The 20,219-nt window shown below is 37.4% G+C and overlaps 2 protein-coding genes across 12 annotated transcripts in view; one reads left to right on the top strand and one right to left on the bottom strand.

Annotated features, from left to right (window-relative positions):
• LOC104688901 (mediator of RNA polymerase II transcription subunit 1) overlaps window positions 1-14,073 on the top strand; it is a 26,334-nt gene extending 12,261 nt beyond the window's left edge. The window contains exons 2-17 of one of the 2 annotated variants that reach the window (XM_010398622.3): window positions 491-594; window positions 1,724-1,808; window positions 2,171-2,225; window positions 2,647-2,779; window positions 3,878-3,906; window positions 6,077-6,148; window positions 6,242-6,316; window positions 7,484-7,554; window positions 7,891-7,956; window positions 8,361-8,469; window positions 9,171-9,295; window positions 9,669-9,781; window positions 11,472-11,667; window positions 11,978-12,073; window positions 12,511-12,619; window positions 13,677-14,073. In XM_010398622.3, coding sequence (XP_010396924.1) covers window positions 491-594; window positions 1,724-1,808; window positions 2,171-2,225; window positions 2,647-2,779; window positions 3,878-3,906; window positions 6,077-6,148; window positions 6,242-6,316; window positions 7,484-7,554; window positions 7,891-7,956; window positions 8,361-8,469; window positions 9,171-9,295; window positions 9,669-9,781; window positions 11,472-11,667; window positions 11,978-12,073; window positions 12,511-12,619; window positions 13,677-13,947 — 1,709 coding nt within the window. In that variant the 3' untranslated portion in view covers window positions 13,948-14,073. The remainder of the gene's footprint in view (window positions 1-490; window positions 595-1,723; window positions 1,809-2,170; window positions 2,226-2,646; window positions 2,780-3,877; window positions 3,907-6,076; window positions 6,149-6,241; window positions 6,317-7,483; window positions 7,555-7,890; window positions 7,957-8,360; window positions 8,470-9,170; window positions 9,296-9,668; window positions 9,782-11,471; window positions 11,668-11,977; window positions 12,074-12,510; window positions 12,620-13,676) is intronic. The other variant, XM_019285688.3, reaches the window with a different exon arrangement.
• YAE1 (YAE1 maturation factor of ABCE1) overlaps window positions 1-20,219 on the bottom strand; it is a 24,288-nt gene extending 4,069 nt beyond the window's left edge. Inside the window, exons 1-6 of one of the 10 annotated variants that reach the window (XM_019285690.3) lie at window positions 20,113-20,219; window positions 18,962-19,267; window positions 17,213-17,334; window positions 16,480-16,747; window positions 10,134-10,171; window positions 564-3,980 (exon numbers count right to left, since the gene is read on the bottom strand). In XM_019285690.3, coding sequence (XP_019141235.1) covers window positions 3,929-3,980; window positions 10,134-10,171; window positions 16,480-16,747; window positions 17,213-17,334; window positions 18,962-19,078 — 597 coding nt within the window. In that variant the 5' untranslated portion in view covers window positions 19,079-19,267; window positions 20,113-20,219 and the 3' untranslated portion in view covers window positions 564-3,928. Of the gene's footprint in view, window positions 1-563; window positions 3,981-10,133; window positions 10,172-12,292; window positions 13,721-14,682; window positions 15,161-15,331; window positions 16,748-17,212; window positions 17,335-18,961; window positions 19,268-20,112 lie in introns of those variants that run through there. The other 9 variants (XM_019285692.3, XM_019285689.3, XM_019285695.3 and 6 more) reach the window with 9 other exon arrangements.

The following is a 20,219-nucleotide window of genomic DNA, read 5'->3' as shown; positions in this document are numbered from 1 at the left end:
TTTGTAGGGATGGGGCATCTACCACTTCTTTGAGCAACTTGTTCCAATGTCTCAACACCCTCATCATAAAAATTGATCTCTAATTTTTTATTTCTAACTAAAGTGAACTTTAATGAGCTCTGGGTGGGTGTATCTGGATATCTTAAGTCCATGGCAAAGCCTTGGTATTTATTAAGAATACACATGAAATTGTGCATTGGTAAAGAAAGCCTAATTGTTTAACAAACTGAAGATCGGGCTGCATATCTGTATTTAATATTGAGAATACTTGCCTATAAAAACCTCCCCCTACCCTTTTTCTGTCCAAATCTTACAAAAATTAGATGTTTGTATGTGCAAAATTCAAGTAAAACATTTTTTTATTACTTCCTTCTTTGAAGCATAACATCTATGACCTTAGCAAAGTTTTACATTTGTCCTCTTCCAACATTTCTCGTTGCCAGTGTAAATACCTGCCATTATATTTAGAACATTTTGACATGTTTTTCAGGTGTTGTGACAGCTATTTCTACAAATGCTTTAATGGAACAGTTACGTTTAAAATACCAACAAAGGCCATGGACTGAAACTCTGAAACTTGTTTATTTTTGCATGGTAAGAATCACAGGTTAGGTGAGAGAAGGATATGTAGTATAAGAGTATGTTTCCAAGATAGTTAAAAAATTGTTTGACTTTCAAAAACAACAAGCGAAACCAACCAAACAAAAACCCCTATGCAATCCAAAACCAAACAAAAGATAACCCCAAGCAAAACTTGGTGCCTAGTGTAGCCTGGCTCCCCATTTTTCTTAGGACAATATATTTTAGAAATTTCCTGCCTAATTTTAACACTTTAGGGGTTGTTTCATGCATTATTTTAACTATTCAGGAGTTAGTACTGATTGTCTACTAGTTTAGGTTACCTTCCATTCATTATCGTTACCATATTCATGATATGTAAAGACAACTTATTGCCTATAGGACTGGGTGAAAACACTGTTTTTTAGAAACTGGTCTGAAATCTGCTATCTAGACTTTCTGCTGCTGTGATATACCATGCTTCCTGCCCTTCCAGTAGCTAATTTAACAATCATCTTTGTACAGAGTAGATTAGCACAACTGCTGTGAGCTCAGTATAAAAATTCCCATTTGTTTTCATGCTTCTTTTTATTAATGCTTAACTGAAGCCTTACTTTGAAAACAATGTCCTGAATTTGAACAAAGTGAAAACTCTTCAGCAGTAAGTGTTCTTTATTAATTGAAGTGTGAAGTATGAGAAGTTTTCAGACAAGAGCTTGAAGAGAAACTGGGAGAGTTGGCTTGCTACTGAAGTGAATATCTTCAGCTGAAACTTGTATCCCAATCTAACAAAGTACTCCTGTGGCACTTACTGATCTATTTGCTCAGGCAGACTTTTTCTAAAATAAAAACACAAGTATTTTCTTAGCTTATCTCTAGCTGCACAGTGAAATTAGCTGACACATTTAGTGATCAGCTCAAAAGGAAAGGGAATGGAAAGCTGCTCCTTGCTCCAAAGGCATCTGGTATGTAATTACTGCACAACAGCATCTTCCCAAATCCATTCAGTGCTGCCATTTCAGAGATAGCTCCAATCGTAGGTGACCTCTGTGTTTGAGAAAAACAAATAGCCAGTGTTTTGTTGTACAGGGCACCTGTGTGCTGTGTCTCTTAGCTAGTAATTTAAGGAATCCTTCTCTGTCTCTTGTTTTCACAAATGTGCTAGGATAACCCACTTCGGAGGCCTGTCAGTAATGCTCCAGATGGTCCATTGCTTTCTTGCATGGAGAAGATAGAGAAGACATTAAATGGTAATGATCTGTTGGATAACTGAAAGTATATTTTTTAATATTCTGTGGAATCTACCAATCCTTCTCTATTGATGTTCTTCACAAAGAGGTCAAATGTACAAACACCGAGGTGGACAAGAGACAAGAGACTTGCGACTTGTCTTTGGGCTAAGCCTTCAGGCTATAGCTGTTCTTAGAGCCTGAGAATATTCTCTACCCAGAACAGCACTTATTAATCATAGACTAATAGTTGTCATTAATAACAAGTCATTCAAGAGATACTATTTTCTCATTACGTAAATCATATCCTTTAAAGCAAGATAATACTGGTTCTACTTCTTGATCATTGCAGTTTCGTTAAATTGCATTTCTGGTTTTTGCAGCTAAATCCATGTTTTCTGTGATGGACACACTGGAACTTTTATCCAGACAAAAAGGGTAAGTTTGTTTATGTATAAATGCAAATGAGCAAGCATGGCCTCAAGTCCAGAGAGGAATACCTGGATGGCTTGTCAAGAATGTTATTTTTTAGCTCAGTGTTCTAATGGAGTGTATTTGCCTGTTTTGATTAGCCCTTTGTGGAGGAGGTTGTTGGGTAAAGAGAGGGCATAAATGCCTACATCCCAAAGCTGCAGGCTGAGGTTAATAGTTTTGAGCAGACCAACATGATAATGCAAAGAGCAGAGCACAAATACATGCCCAGTTGGATAGTTTTCAGAATCTGAGCCAAGGAAGAGTTATTTTTGAAGCATCCCTGGTGTCTCTTCCCACGACCAAGTGAACTATACTCATTTCCTTTCTTAAGTGACAGGATTTTTATATATACAAGCTTCTTTTTTTTATTCCTTTTTCTCTTCAGACTTACTGTTCATGTTAGCCCCAGTGGGACTGCCTGCTACATAACATCAATGATGTTTTATGTAGAAATTCAGCTGGAGAAAGATGGAGATGTGATGGATGTAAAGTTGGCTCACTTTGAAGAAGCTCCTGTGGTAAAATTATTTTTCTCTGTCTCTCACCACCCTGCGGTCTCCCACCTGGCTTCCAGCTGCCATGTCAGAAAGGATTTGACTTCCTTTTGGTCTTGTCACACTTGCAAGCCTGTGCATGACACTAGCTACCTCTTTAGGCATCTGAATCTCTCACCTAAACTTACAACTCAGTTACAGATACTACATACTCTAGTGCTAAGTATTACAGTAAAAGTCAGCTGACAGGCCCACCTTCCAAGTATGTTGTGGTATCATGCATAAATATTTTTTATTTTCATACTTCAATGTTACCAGTATATAGTAAATAACAGGGGCTTAAAATATTTTCCTACCAAGGTGTAGTGCAATATATATTCTCAATGGATGTCTTGGAGCTATTCTGTTTTTTCTTCTGACTTCTTTAGGAGTATATGTATTTCTACTAGTGGAGATGTTTTTCTAGCAAAATTTATATTAAATTATTTATGCAATATCACCCTGAAGTTCACATATCATGTTCTGCAGTTGTTACAGGATTACAAACAATCCTTCAGATCAAAGGTATAACAACAAGCTCTTGTGGGGGGTTGGGGAACATAAACTCTGTTTTTTATCAGTAAGTATCCAAATTACTACATTACCTTGGAGTTAATTTTGTCCATTATTTTTAGCTGAAGTCAACCCTGGAATTTCAAATTGTTCATCTAACCAGCACAGGTCTGTTGATCAGTGAGTGCTGGGAAATATCATTAGAATGGAAATGCATATTCAGAGAATTCTAGCACTACCAACAAAAGGAAAACTGGACAAGATGCAAATTTTTTTTTTCTGGAAAGAGTATTTCTTTTATTTTGTATTGTTACTGTTATAAAACAAACTATTTCTGTTAATTTTATCCTCTTTCACAGAGCCTTTGTTCTTCCAATTATTATAGTAATATTTTTTTTTAACTATTGCACTGTTAGTCTTGTTTTTGAGTGTTGGGGGGTTTTTTATGCTAACCATTCAGCTACTTAAAAGTAATGGGGATCAAGCTTATCATTACTAATGAAATGCTTATAAAAGATGTGTCACAAAGGACGGCAAGAAAGATGAAACTCCTGTCTCTTATTCCTGTAGGTTTGTGATGACTTGGTGCAGCTTCTAAGGTAAAGAATCATGTGTAGGGTTTCATTTTGAATGGAAAGGAATTCCTGATGCTAGAACCATTCCAGTGTAAAAACTGAAGAGGAAAAAAAAAAAAAGAAGGAAAGAGAATCAGGAAAAATAATATGAATCCAGAAAACAACAGAAGAATTGACACCTTTTTGGATTCCATTATATGTGGGAAGTTGTAACTATTATTACCTGCTTCCAAGTTGTAAATTCAAGGCTAAAACTGTAGCAAATATAAGTTTGAAAAGATACTCCAGGATTATTTATTTCTCAAGTCATTCCACTGAATCATCTGCTTCAGTGGAGCAACCGTAGAGAGTAATCCCCAATACACTGGCTCTAGTTGCCAAACACAGCCTTGTAATACTGGCCTTTGTCTTAATTGCAAGAATTATAGAACTACTTGGACCCATAGTTTTGGTAATGGACTGATGATGATAATTCAGAACTGGCAGATTTACAGATATGAACTAGGTATTACTTTTCCTCTCCTCATTCCATCAAATACTAAACAGTCTTTGTACTGTCCTTATGCAAATACTTTAACTACATGTCCTTCAGGCTTCTCTCACAACAGTGAAAGCAAGGTGGTGTCACATGGCCTGAGTTTCTTTGCAAATATATAGGGAGAGATGTGACCCCAATTTTCTCATGTAGCAGTAGGGCACTATTTATTTATTTATTTATTTATTACCATGTTTTGTTCTGTCTGAATAGTTGCTTTTCCAGGTCAGGCCATCACTTTAAAAGTCTATTTAGAAGTTCTTCAGTGAATATGATCAAGGTTCCAGGTTTTAATAATAATGAGTGTATTTAGGAAATTGGATTCTTACTTAAATACTGTGGCAAAATAGTAGAAAGGGAAGGTAAAAAGAGAAACAATAATCATTGACCTTGAGTGTTTCACCTCTCTTTTATATTATTCATCATCAGTTTTTCCAGCCCTCTTTTTCCTCAGAAAGGAAGTTATATTAGCTTTATGGGTGTAAACATCTATGTCTTAAAGCTTGAACTTGTATTTTCCTATATTTTTGACTTCCAGTGATGTTAATGCCAGCAGTTTGGCTCTGAACATTGGCATATAGTTACCATTGGTACTGTGGGTGCTACTTCTCTGCTTTTCTGGTTTTGTTAAGATTTGTCACAAAGCACAAGTATCCCTTCTACACCTCTTGGTGTAGTATTTTATTTGGTTGTAAGGCAGTTTGTTATATGTGTAATGTTTCCCATGAGTCTCAAAGTAACTATAAAATCAAGATGAACCAGCCAGCTAATGCATAGGCTGGTGCTGTGTCTGTTTCTGCACCATGCATGCCTGCTTCCCTCCTTTTTCCCTGCTTCCCCACTAGTCTAGCTGGAAAGAGACAGTGGAGAGCTGAGTGACTTGTTTACGTTCCAGTTTTGAAAGGGTTTGTCCCAATGTCAAAGTCCAGGCAGGCTTATTTTGTCTCTGCTGATCCACATTGCAGCCACATCTGCATAGGAAGGGAAGGAAGGTCTTGTCTGTGTGACTGCAGCACCACAGAGTCTAGTAAGACTTGTAAACCTCATGTAAAATCTACTTAAGCAGGTGAGTAAATACCTGGTGGGTTAGTCTGAACAGAGGTCCAGGCTGTCACAGCAAGTTAGAATCCACAGGAATTCTGGGGTTTGAGCAGTCTGAACCATTCCTTTACAAACCAAGCCACCATTCTTTTTTTTTTTTTAATTGATGTATCTATCAGTTGTATTTAAGGTCTGTCTCTCTCACATGGTGCTGTGAAGTGCAGCATTAATACAGTTTTGATATTTTAATGAAAAGAGCAATGTACACATGGATGGTATTAGGGAAGTAGTACTATATGACTAGCTTTATTGGAACATCCAGAAAAGCATTTTGCAGCTGATGAGCTGTCAAATTTGTGTTTCATGTACATTTATTGCTTTCAGTAGTGCCTACTTCAGTGCCAATTTCAGCTATAATTACAGTGCTTCTTGAAACAAAACCAAAGGTTCACATTTTTTGGTATCTTCTAAGAAAATTTAAAATCAGTACTGCTACTTGATCTGATAAGGAGGGGGCGTCTGTCACTCTGAAATGGTGTCTTTTCTAGCAAGTTACATATAAAAGAGTTATTTTCTATCTCATTTAGTAGTGTGATAGTCATTATTTCTTTTTGCTAGGATGAAGAACTATGATGCCTTTGGAAAGATTCTAGAAGACCTTTCAAATATGTATCGAATTCCAGGAAACAGGTTGCAGTTATTTTTTACTGAAAAACTTTTGAAATCCATAGCCTAACTTTTGTTCACTTACAAAAATAACAAATTGTCTCTTCTCTCTCCCAGCAAAATGAAAGCTAAGGGATATCTTGCTTTGCAGGCCCTTGAAAAAGACCTTTATTCAATGTCTCTTCTAGACAGGTAACATAATCTATGTCTTTGTCCCTTTACCTCTACCCACACCCCTTCATTTCACTAAAAACCAGATCTAATTATAGAGCAGGATGTGGAAGGCTAATAAGTTTTCTCCCACTGGGAAGCTTGAAGCCTTTGTCAACCCCAGACATACCAAACGAGACGATCTACTGATCTCCTGTGCTTTATCTAAGGGACTTCCTGGGAAACTGGTTGGTTAGAGAGCTTGGGAGTGTGTGCATAGGACCACCCACTGGGAGCAAACAGTGCATCTGAAAGTCAGCAGTCATGTTTAGATCTCCCTGTGGCAGAAGTAAAATAGACTTTTGGGGTTCTATTGTTCAGGTATCTCATTTTGTCCTCAAGTTTTAGATCAGGAGTAGTAGATGCCAGGTCTCCTCCTTCCTTTTCTCATTTCTCCTTTCAAAGAGTAGGATTACAGATGGATGGGGAACAGAGTTTGCTAAACCTTCTGGTAATTGTACAAGGATTTTCATTATTTTCAGAAAATCAGAGTTGAGGGTAGTGCTTTCCTTCTGGATTTTTGAAATATCTTCTCTGATATTATGCCTGTTAAGTTACATACACATACCTTGGCAGGTATGGCCTTCTGTAACTTGAAACACACTCTTGGATTATTTTTGCAGTTTTCCCTTATGAAGCATAATAACACTATGAGCTAATATGCTGTATCCTGGCTGGTCACTGATATATCAGTAAATATTATTTATAAGTTAAATAGATTATATGTCCCATCTATGCTGTAAGTTAATGCACTGCAGAGTTAGTACACAGCTATGTAAATGTATGGCTGTATGTAATCAGCTATGAACACATTTGAGGTCAGAGACTGGTTCTGTTCGAGTTAGTATATCCAGGTTATGTCCTCATTCTTTGCACAACCAGTTGCCACTCTAATATTTTTGATCCCCTTAATTTCTGGTAAATAGCACACCAAAATGCAACATGAAACAGCTCAGATACAGGGGAAGTGGAAACCCAAGTCCTAGGAGTAATGCACATGTGGAAGTTGTGGTGTTTTGGAAACTGGACATACAATCTACTTCCAAGAAAGCATTGTCTCCTTTTGATTAAGGATAAAAATTACAAATTACATTAGCCTAGCTAGCACTGCAATGCAGGAAACACTAATTAAGATGTGTTTTGAACTAGAACACAGGATCTAAACAGAGTTACTGAAGTACTTAATGGAAAAGTAGGACACCTGGTGCCAAGAACTGGAGGTGATTTTTTTTTTCTTTTTCTCCCTTTTTTTTTCTTTTCCCTTTTCTGAATTCAAAGAATTGTAATCAAAAAACACTACTGAGTTGATCTTTGTGTACAGGAAAGATCCTCTACTATAAATAAAACCTGCTGTAGGGACTTACTCTGCCTGTATTCTCAGATAACATACAGACATACAAAACATATATTGAACATGTATTGTAAGTAGAGATGTACTCTTACAAGGAATCCCCTCTGCCCATCTACAGTGTTGGTTTTTTCACCTTTGTGTCAGGGTACCCAACATATTTCCTCTATTGACCTGTGTAGTAACCATTATTTTTTTTATTCCTCAGGCACCCCAATGAACATTGAATTTTACATTTCTCCCTATCAAGTTTTGGAAGCAGAACTAAATCACGGTAAAGCTATTTCAGCTATTCTGCTATTTCAGCAGAAATAACTAACATGAAAAGTTTTTCAATAGTACCCATTTCATTAAGCAAAGTTAATGAATGAAAGCTCAGAAATAAAGTTTAAAATTCTAGTTTAGTAGAACAGTTTATGTGATGCACTTTAGCACAGTTTTAATGTCCATCAGGAAACTACTTTCCATTTCTTTGTTGTTGATTCAGCTATTGTTGCTATAATCTTTGGGCAACTTTAGCATTTTGGGTGTGGTCAGTGCAAGCTTCTCCTCACTGCCCACACCACTGTGGCTGTCAGTTGGACCTGACCTTCCAAGTCCTTACCATTGTATGTTTTGCATGCATGGATTAATATACACTAAAACAAGGAAAATAATGCCATTCTCATTCTCCCTCAGGTTCCCAGGTATGTGGAACAAAAACAGTTGTAACTATTGAAAGCACAGATGCACTCCACAAACTCCCTCTTTCTCCATTAATTGTAGATCCTCGAGCTGGAGAGGACAGGTGAGGCTCTGGATACTTGTCAATACAGAAATGAATTTACAAAACACTGGCACTAACTTCAGCATAACATATTTAGCCTCTGCTGAAACAGGAACCTCTGTTTTATTTATGCCTTTATGCTCCATAGCTGCACCCTCTGTAATCTCTGGCTTTTATGGTTTTCCCAAATGGACTTCAAAGGTACTGTGTTCATATTTAAATGTGTCAGTTGCATTGAACTATGAATTTATTAATAGATTTGAAGCCAGAAAGAGCCACTGGAACAATATTACTTAACTTCCTAGTATTCAACAAACAAGTCCTTCATAGATTCACGGTAAAGAAAGCATATACTGAAAGATATTACACCTAAAATACACAAAATAGTTTGTCATCCTACTATGGGTACTGACACCTCATCTCTCTCTACCTCAGTGCTGTCTGCAGGGAAAGCCTGAAGTAACTTTCCAAAATAAAATACTTTAGAATTATTTGTAAAAAACATCACTCAGTTTCTGCGTCTCACTTTTCCTTTCTGTCAGTTTTCACATTAACCATGTTTTAAACTGTTAAAGTTGCATTTATAAAGCAAAAAATTTTTCAAGTCAGAAAATGTATGGAACATAATAAACTGCTAGGGACCTGATAGTGTCCTTGCACTAAGAGTCCTTGTTATGGCAATTTCTGTAAAAAGGTTTCATTCTGACAATTTTTTTTCCTAGCAATCCTGCTTTTTTGCAACTGACTGATGAACTCAGCATGGATTTGCCAGCTCTTTTTGTTCTGAAGTTTCATAAGCCTGTTCCAATGTCCTTATCCAGTATTGAAGAGATACAGAGGCTCACAGGCATGTTATAATTGTTTTTTAAGACTAAGTACTTGTGTGATTATGCATTGCTTATTTGCTTTTTACTTCCCAGTGTTAATGTTGCAAGAGGAAAAAGTTGTTTCTGGGCAGAACATAATTCTGTTCTATCAGTCCAAGTGTAACATTTAACAACCAGTGCAAAACAAAAGTTCTAAGAAGATATGACAATTACAGGCAAAGTTAAACACTCTACCTCAAATTCCCAATAGCAAAAAAGGGGAATAAGAAAGAAAATTAGTATTTTTGTCTTTTCAAAACACTGGGTTTGATTTTAATAGTAGCTTTCATAACCTACTGTCATAACCGAATTGCTAATAAAAATGTGCTAATAAAAATAATGACCTGGTTTCAGGAATTCAGATTTCTGGCTTGAAACTAGCTCCACTGTATGAGCTAATTGTTCAGTCTACTCTTAAAGAAAAATGCAGTGAAGACTTGTCTACAAATAAATCTTGTTTCCTTGTGGTAAGTATAGCGTGCATTTGACACACACCATGCTGTTGCGCAAGATATATATACTGAATTACCATTTCCCCATAAGCAAGCAATGTAGGTTTCCCAGAATCCCAACAATATTTAAGTGCTCTTTAGGAAACAGTTCAATTTACGAAGCACTATTAGATCCTTTCAAGTAAGTGAGCTTCTCATCCTCATTAATGAAACACTGTGTGCTTGGCTGCTGAAGTCATACTAATTGGTCTGTATGTAACACAAATATTTACTCTTCCAAAAACTGCTCAGAACTTTACCATTAATGCCTCAAAAAGAAGGAAACTTAATGACTGGTGTGAGGAGCAAGTCCCAAGAAGGTACTTACCTAGATTTTTGAAGATCTTCATCATGCTGCATGTCACACTGTTTTAACAAAAGAGATTTCTTAATTAGGTAACACTGAGATTATTGACTCCTTTCAAAGGGACTGGCAGGAAAAAAAGTGTTACAACAGTGATGCCAATTGCTATCTAGAGACAAGGTTGTTTAACTGAAGAAGGCTTTCCTTTTAATAACCACATTATTGAAATACAGTTACTTAGCCTGCATTAGATGTAAAGTTTTAGAATATAAAATTGTAGCTAAGATGCTTTCTGCCAGACTTATGCACAGGACAACTACAAGACAAGCTTCAAAGATCTACTTGTTTTTGGTAGGAAACATTAATTTTGCAATTCATGGCAGCAAAAGAAGAGGGCACTTTTTTCTGTTCTACTATCAGTGTTCGTAGAGCCCATTGCCTGCTTAGTTCTTGGTCCTCGAGGTGGTGGTACAGAAGGTAGTAGTAAATTAAGACCATGCTAAAATAATGTTTGGCAAAGCTCTTCTGTAAAATGGAATTAAACTGTCAGTTCTATTAGATGCACATGAAAGGCTCTGTAATTTTTCAACAATTCCCTAAAATATTTGTACTTGGTGGGAAAAGGTTTTACTTCTGAGTTTAAAGATTTTACTTCTAGAATTACTAAATTGCATTCTAACCTTGAAATGAATGTAGGGAAAATCCTTTTGGTCCATGAACACGCAAGAAAAAGCTATCCAGCTTTTGTTAATGTAGACCCTCCTAATTAACTGCCCTGTCCTGTTCTTAAGGGGACAGTTCCCATTTGGCATCCTGAAGTAGATAACACAATAGTGCACTTCTAATTTTGTCACAGATTCACTGTCACCATGGACAGGTGATAACTTTTTCTTACTATTTCCTCCTCCTCTTCAAGTGAATCATCAGGAGATACTCTAGCCAAACATACCTCTCCAAAGAAAGTAGTAGTGATCTGATGTCCAGAAGGGATTTCTGGCAAAACTGCTATCCTGTCTGTGCAACTGTCAAGCAGCATTACTATGATATTATTATCTTGGTCACTAACATTTCTATAGCCTGTAGGGCTCTTAAAAGTATTTGGAAGAATTGGTGATACTTGAACTCCTGACCATGTGGCTCTAGGTATATTTGCCTAATTTGGATGCATTTGGGAGGGAGAGTGGATCTCATTTAGCTTCCTCTAAGGATTATGTTTCTACTAGAAATGCAGAGATATGATGGACATGCTAGAAATGTATCTTTCAAAATTATTTTTGTTGTCAGATTGTACAATTGCCTGATAACATCAATCTTTACTTTCCTGTTTTCAGTCCTTGAAATATCACCAAATTTGTTGCTTAGTCTCTTCCAGATTGCCCAAAGCACTGTTACTTCATAAACAAGGGCTCAGAAAAATCTGATTTAGCAGGAGCCTTGGTCAGTAAAATCCCATTTAATCATCCAAAGTGCGTGCCTGACGTAATAGAGATTCTTCGACATCAAGTGGCATATAACACTCTTATTAGCAGCTGTGTCTCTGAGAAGCATATACATGAAGGTAAATTGTGTGGTTGGAAGTGATGGCAAAGTATTAGGGACAAACTAGTTTCTAAGTTGGGTGTTAACAGATTTTATTGCTCCCTTGCCAAAACTGTCATTACTTGTGGAGTATCATAAAAGATTCTTAACACTGTATTGAATTTTTTTTTAACATCTCCTAGGCTTGGCATTTCTATAAGCATAAACTAAGTTGTCAAAGCAATGAATAATTAAGACTGTCGTATCAGTATTTAAAAAATTCTGGCATGTAATTCAGCCAGAGTCCAACTTCAATGGTGGATATCACTAAACAGTAATTTTATTTCTAGATGATTCCGAACTGCTTTACTTTGAAGTGGTACCACACAAGAACAGCAGCTTTTCTGTCTTTTTCCTTCATCCTGTGAAAGAGAATTTAGCCTGTGGTATGTCTGGAACAATTGCTACTGTCCTCTTTACTGAGCTGACAAGGGACTTGGTTCTATCTAGGCTCTTCCACTATGCTTCTCAGTTACAAACATTCTACGGGCCACTCAACAGCATGCAGCCCATGAAAAACACAGAAGTAACAATTGTGTATAAACTACTTACTAAAATGTGTTCTGTATGCAGAGTAATACAGAAAGTAAATGCAAATATTAAAGTCCTGTTTTGTCTTGCCCTGCATTTAATTAATAAATAGAAATAGTTACAATTTCTGATTTAAGTATATTAAGAAAAACCAAGTCATGTAAATATATTGCTGCAAACCTCTTTCCACTGACTTCAGTTTTACATCTCTTCAAGCATTAAAATGAAAGGATGGTTTTCAGTGTTTGTAAGTATTTCAAAACAAACATTTTTCTGTTCCGTTCCTTCTTAGTGGTAATTGATGTTATAACCTCTAGAGAAGTCCAATGTCACCTTCATTTAAATCCTCAAGATCCAACTCTAAATTCTAGTGATGACTTCATAGCAAGAGCTGTGAAACGGTAAGTAGTTTTATTTTATAACAGTTGGAATAAACATCAGATATCCATTTAATGGAAATATCACGTGCATTCATAATGCCGTAAACTCAGCAACTGGAAAACTTCACCCTAGTAAAATGCTGTAATACAACAGTGGGAATAAGTTACTTCAGTGTATTAAGTATGTCTTTCAAAAATTTTAAACATTAATAGTGATGAAGAGCATGTGGAAGCAGGGAAAGACTACTGAATGAAGAGTTTTACCTTTTATAAAAAGATGTTTTTCTGAAGACTCTAGCTGATGACAGTCTCATGTCTAGCATAACTTAGAATAGCATGGAAAGGTCTTTTTTTACACATCTACCTAATAGTAATCAGTGCTTCTCTTCAGAAAGTGAGGTGTATATGGCATGTCTCCAAAACTGTCTCTGGCTTGTTTTCTGAACAAATTCCAAGAGAGCAAGTTGTTGCAATACATGAACATAGGCTAGACAAACTGATTCAGAGCATAGTCTGAGAGCACTAATTGGTTTGGTATAAGCTATTATACAACTATTAGCTGTTTTGAGGACAACAAAATCAACGTAGCTTGGATTTTGAACCTGATTTCAAAGTAGGTACTATTTTTGGAACCAGGTTAAGAGTGGGAAAAAAACTCCTCCAGTACAGATAGTGTTTTAGAAAAGATATGATCTGTACCTGTACAAAACATGAAGGTTACAATTATAAAACTCAACAAGAAAGAATATATTTCAATATTCTTAGTTTTGGTTTTCACTAGAAGCACCCTTATGACTATTTTTTTTTGACCAGACCCTCCCACACTTTCAGTCAAAGCTTCTTCGCACACCCAAGTTCAAAGATTCAGCACTACATTTCAGTGTATCAATGTATGTTTCTGGTACAGCACATATAGTTTATACTGTGGTTACAATGTAACACGAGGCTGTACCAGACAAAAACATAAAGAGGTAATGCTGGTTTTCATTCAGGTGTCAGCCACAGTTTGAAAAACAGAAGTACTTTAAAGAACGGGTAAAGTCTGTAGTAGTGACTAATGTGTCATTTCTTTCTTCAGTTGCATGTCAGTCCCAGTTGTCATGAGAGCTGTTTTCAGGAACGCTGCCAAGGTGAAAGCTGACAGTGAAACACAAGACATGGACATGGAACAACAACCTGAACCACAACTGGAGCAAACTACAGATTCTAACAGTCTCAAAGAAAGCCTTTCTGGGGCTGGTCAGCAAGACTGGGTAGTGACAGATAAGCCAAATAATACAGACAGCACAAAAGAAAATCTCTCTACAGCCAAACTGGAAGCTCTGGGTGATAACAGGGAAAAAAAGTAACCCCTCACTATGCACCGAAACTTTGTGGAGGAAGACAATTCCATAGTTAGTATAGAAGCTGATATGACAGACAAAAAACCTGATGGTTTTATAAGCAAAAATAAAGTCTACTTAGTAATTTGTGAATGGTGTCTCCTCTTTGCAGACTTTTAAATATGGAAAAGTAATTCACTTGAATCTGCATTTTTAAACATCCTAATCTGGAAAGTCTAACAGTATTCTATTAACCTTTATTTTGTCTTGTTACTGAAAACCTCCAAAATCATCGGGGCAAATAAGATTCCCTCTAACACTGTCTTTTTATTGTTAGAAGATAAGCCATTACTTTGTCAGCCACACACATCATTTTGTTCAAGAGATGTGTGTGCTGACAAAGTTCCAGCCTCAATGCTGACCCCGATACAGAACTTTTTAACTTACTTACGCAGTTTTTGCAAACAAAGACATTCATGTTCATTGATTTTAAGTTACATAATTCTCTTCATTAATTAGTGTTCGATCTCCTTTTCGTTATTGACTTCTTTCTCTTCATGCTAATCTGGTCCACATCCTTTATTCCTTTTTTTATCTTTTTCTCAAACAGAGAGTCTCCAACTTTCCAGGCCTTAATCTCCTCTATATCTTCTGGTTACTCCAGCATCCTTGAATGGCCATAAATTTAAGATCCCAGATGCCCAACCTTCAAATCCCTTTGGCTTTGTTTAGTGAAGATTGTCAGGCTTAATTTTAACAAACTTAAGGTTTCAGTGATTTAATAATCAAAGTAGTCTGTGAAGAAACTTAACTAGTGCTGGCTAAAAGTGGGCGCTGCTTACAATTAGTTAAAACAACTAATTAAAAATTAGTTAGGAAAGTTAAATGACTTCCAACACTGTCTGCCCCATATTCTACCAGCATACAGAGAAAATCTGTGTCTAACATACATGATACAGTCTATAACAGAACACAGGCATTTGAAGAAAATTACTGTTTATCCATGTTAACATTATGTGAACTAAATTGAGAAAAAGCTCCTTGAATGACTTTTGTATATACACAATAAATGCAGACACCCCTCTTTGTCCACTATTTCATAAATATGTTCAGTGCAAGACTCTGAACTGCAAGACTGCTTACTCCTAAAGTAGAAATGCTACTGAAAGGAAACCAAACTTACAGTCTGCCAACTCTGACAGGACAACAGTCTTTAGTAAGAATGTGGTAAACTCAGGCTGTGAAAAACAAGGAATTTTTGCCTTAGATTTTTTCTGGCCTCCAAGTATGAAAAGGTTTTGTGATTTTTTTTTTTTTAAATTATAGTTGACTGTTCAAAATCTTACTATGTCTAGACTCCCTTTGTCTCCAATATAAAGGAGTTATGAGAAACTTCAAACAAGTAAACTGCTAACTTACTATAAATCAGTTTAATTAATGTAAAACAGAGGCACTCACAAAGAACAAACTTTGTGAACAGAGCAATTTACAGCTACAGTTAAGGGAAGCTACAAGAAAACAAGTCAAATATAGAATATTGGCACAGAAATACAAAGTAATCAGAAATAGGCATGTGTGGCTGATGTGTTTCTAAGAGGTGGTGAATAAGCTTGGTTTACTTGAAGAGTTTGAGAAAAACATTATTGGAATGTGGGAAAGAATTCAGGCTAGAGGGACTGCCAAAGTAAGTACAAAAATAACACAAGGATGTTCATTAGACTGGAAACATGTCTAGTGTGGTCTGACATGGTAAGAGTAGATGTCTAAAAGTAAACCAATGGAATTGTCAGCAATTCTGCATTTGAGGAAAATTATGTGTTTTCAGCAAAATTGACAAATAGAACTATATAAGGAGGCAAAAATTAGCTTTTAACAGTGAAGTGCATTGCATCATGGTTACAAAAGATAAGATGAAGAATCTGACAAAAGGTGACTAGTCACAGCACTCTAGGAATCAGGAGCAAATCATGTTCTATTTTACACACAGCATATCATCAACAGCAGCTTATTCTGCAAAAACACTGACCATTTCCATAGCACTGAGCATTTATTCTTTAGATACTGGATGGGACCAATTTAGAGGGACCCACTTCATTTCCAAACTGCTGCCAAGAAAAAAATGAGGGTGGAATGGGAGCTCCTGACACAAAACAGAAACATGTTTAGTAACTCTTTGTAGAGCTTTGGTCATTGCCCCTTTCTGTGAATGTTACCTTAAAGACTGAAAGTGAGGGGTTTTGCCATGAGCCAAAATCATGGTGAAGATTTACAAAAATTACTTCTCCTGTAAAGCATCAAAATCAGATTTTCCTAAAAGAAAAGTGATGCATCAGCCTGTACATGGCCCACAAACTAAGAATCAAAACCAGCTGTGATAGTTTTAAGCACTCTGAGACAGAAAAACTAATGTTCCAGTTGCTGGACATGATAGAGTATATCCAGTGATAAACCCAGTTGTTCTACTAACCAAATAGTCTGCCTTTTAACCCAAGCAAGGGTTGACTTTTCAGGATCTGTGCAGAGGTTTGCCTTCCTGCACTCAGACTGCAAGGAACCCACCTCACCATTATTCCTACAAATGTTTTCACTGGAGCTGCCACAGTCTTCGTGTTTTCCATCTTTAACTTCCTTGTACTCTGTCCCAGCTGTGTGATTAAGGTCCATGTCCTGAACAGAGTCTAAAATGTGTCCAAGATGCAGCTGTTCTTCAGTAGAATTCAGATACTTAAGCACATCATCTTCATACTTTCCAACCACATCAAGAAGATTATTTATCGTACTTAAAGCAGAATCATGTCCATTAAAATGACACCAGGATAAGAGAGCACTGAAAAGTGAACAACAACAAAAGTGATTATATGCATCTACATCTCCAGTTGGTGGAGGTAGATAGCAATGTGACAAGGTACCTATGAATCATATGAATCATATGAAACATATGAATCATTTATGTATCATTCACGTTTTATGGAAAATTCAGGCAGTGGAACTAAATACTAAGCTTAAAGATGTAGATTCAGACAATTTTGGAAGAGCAACTGAAAGAGATTTTTTTTTAACTTCTACACCCACATAGACATTCCCTGTTTTCAAGATCTGGGAATTCTCAGGTTGCTCACTTTGTACAGTTTTACAATGGGCGGGGGGGGGGGTTTGTGGGGTTTTTTTTTTGGTAGTTTTTGGGGTTTTTTGGTTGGTTGTTTTTTTAATTAAAACAAACAAAAAACTTCATGCATGTTCCCTTGTTACACACCCTCCACATACACTTAACCCTAAGGAGTTTGTAACCTACTTCAGGGTTCCTTTGAACTGGCCACATGTAATCATCAGCTCGGCACCATGTCTGTAACCTTGATTAAAGCCTGTCTGGAGTGCAAGTTCTTTCCCGGCCTCAATTCCATCCCTATAGCCTTCCTGTAACAAGAGCAGCGAAACAGGTTGTTCACAAGATGACAAAGTGGACCTATGACAAATGCATAACAACAATAAAAAAAGAAGTTTAAACAAGTATCACAAGTACTCAATCTCTTAAGTTACAGCTTCTATATCTGAACATCCTTCACAGCTACACCCCCACTGCCAAACCAAAACATGCTTGCTGCAGTGTATTATGATTTACTGACCTGTAAGATGCAGTTTTTTACTTTTCCCAAACGGATCCCCAGAAAGTCAGAAAATAGGGAAACTACTTTTAGAAAGATCAAAAAAGTAAGACAAATACGCAGGAAAACGTATTTCCTTTAATGATTACCAACTCCTTTGTGAGAAATGGATTTAGGAATATCACATATAGACTTCTTATTTCTATCTAAAAAGATATGCAGGCTTCCAAGCTTCCCCTTTAGGAGAGGTACTCTCCTATCTGTAATCCATCTACATGGAATCTTTTTATTTTCACAAAACTAACTGCTGAGTATTCCTCCTTTATTTGCTGGACCTCACTCCATTTAAGAGTTATACCAGAAAAAGAGACTGTGATTGACTGAGTCACATATAAATACACTTAACATTGGGGCTGCTTTCTTTAAGAAACAGCTAATGATTGTAATGCAAATTACTTTCTTTATATTATAACCACATTAAAAGATTACGTAGAATAATTCTTAACTTTTTTCACATCAAAATTTCAAGTTGTGAAAGTGAAAACTCCTATTTGCTCAGGGTGGCCTTGCTAGAAAAATAGTCTGGAACACAAATATTTATTTTGCCCAATATACAACTCTAACTTCAATAACACTTCATAATTTTGCAGTATCTACTCATAAATATCAGAGGGATTTGTGTAAGACCACTAAACAGTTCCTTAAGAAAACCAGTCCTTTCACGAAACTCAGATGAAGGAAACTACACCAGGTCTGCTGTAATACCCTTCCTCGTCAACTGCCTACACATCAGTTGCCATTCACGTTCTTCAGCCAAAAGCTGCTCAACTGTGAGCAGACAAGCCTACTGGCCCCATTCTGACATGGTATCTGTCAAACTAACCTGTTTATGAACTTGTTTTGTTCCCTGTAGAACTGCAGAGAGGCAAAGGCTGTGGAAAGCAGCTTTCATAAAATGTATTTTTCACTAGGAGAATAAACCAACCAAAGACCTACACAGACCACAACGCCCAGTTGTGGTTGCACATTCAGTCACACATCTTATAATCTGACTATTAACTCTATTCAAAACCCCAAACAGCTCACATTTCTTTATTAGCAGTGTTCAGCTCTGTTGCCCTACATTTACTAGGGGTACACCTACAAGTACATAGCAAGTAATTTGCATCACAACTCAGCACTACCTTTTATAAATGCACATGGTTGTGCAGAAGGAGCCAATGTCTTTTGGTAAAACAGTAGTTTGCTCTGGTGACTACTAAGAAACGTTTATGTAAATTTCTGCCACATTTTCCTGATATTCAGAAGAAAGTACACCACAATAACTTTTAAGCAGCTACTTTTACTTTTCCCTATAAATCATTCACATGTATATCAAGCTATGTGTCAGTAAATCTAAAATGGCTAAAAAGAGTATTAAATCATTTTTATAGAAATACCTTCAATCTCTTTTTCATGGTGTTGTTCCATTCCTTCTTTAATAGATACATCTCATCTGCATCTTCATCAAATATATCCTCACTGGATTGGCTGACTGCAACTTGTACCCAGGACATAATAGCAGTGGCCTATGACCCCTGTTCACGTGGTAAAAAAACACTGAGAAACTCTCAAACTCTTCTCTGGTGAAGTGTCAAGATTAGAAGTATTGGCAAAAAACCATGAGTTCTGAAGAGAAGCCAGATATGGCGCTGATTATTCAAGCTGTACATGGGAACTCGGTGCTGTTCGCCATTGGGGTGCATCTGTCAAGAAAAGGCAGTCAGATCATCATTCTTACAGTAACTTCTGAGATATATTAGGGCAATTTATGATAGCTCTTTCCCATCTTATGGCACTGACACACATATGGATACCAACGCAGCACTTCTGAATACTGCTTGTAAGGACAGCTGACAGAAACAACTTTATGACTTGATTCCAACAGCAGCTGACAAATAGTCCCACACAGCCTCCATGCGGTGCCCTAAGTTATACACACAGGTTATATATATACACACAATTTTGTATATTTGTATATACACAATTTACTACACACAGGTTAACACCTGCAGAGTTAACTACTGGAAAGTACTTTCACCTTTGACTTCCAATTTTCTGGTTATGCCAAATACTTAAGAATCTTATACAACAGAAACAGTCCATTGTAATTTGAATAAAGTATTACAAGCGCTGGTGCAGTGGAAAGGAGAAATTTACGGATTATTTAATCTTTTCCTATGACGAAAACTCTGAGAAGCATCTTACAACTAATTCGTTTACATCACTGTAAACTGTTAGAACCCACAGACACTGTTCCTTGCGAAGGCACTGGCGGCTCTCAGGGAACCCAGGGTGCTAAGACGCAACCGGCTGGGGTCCTGCAACCTGCGGCGGGCAAGCGGGACATCCCCCGGCCCCACAGCCGGCCCGGGCCGCAGGCAGCGGCCAGGCCCCGAGCCGCCATTTCACGGCCGCGCACGTGCCCAGTCCCCCAGAAGGAGCCTTCCCTCTCCCCCGCCCGGCAACGGTCGCAGCCTCCCTTCGCCTCGCCTTTCCGCGCTGCTCGCACAGCCCCGCCGCCAGCCCGGCCCCGCACACTGATCCTCACCGCAGCCACCGCCACACCGCGCCCTCTCCGCACTGCGCTCGGCCATCTTCACTGAGGGCAAACAGACGCCGCTGCCGGCGGAAGCACTTGGGGAACAGCAGCCATGT

This window comes from Corvus cornix, chromosome 2 (genome assembly GCF_000738735.6).
Source record: "Corvus cornix cornix isolate S_Up_H32 chromosome 2, ASM73873v5, whole genome shotgun sequence".
Classification (NCBI taxonomy): Eukaryota; Metazoa; Chordata; class Aves; order Passeriformes; family Corvidae; genus Corvus; species Corvus cornix.
This window is presented reverse-complemented; position numbering and strand designations above follow the sequence as displayed.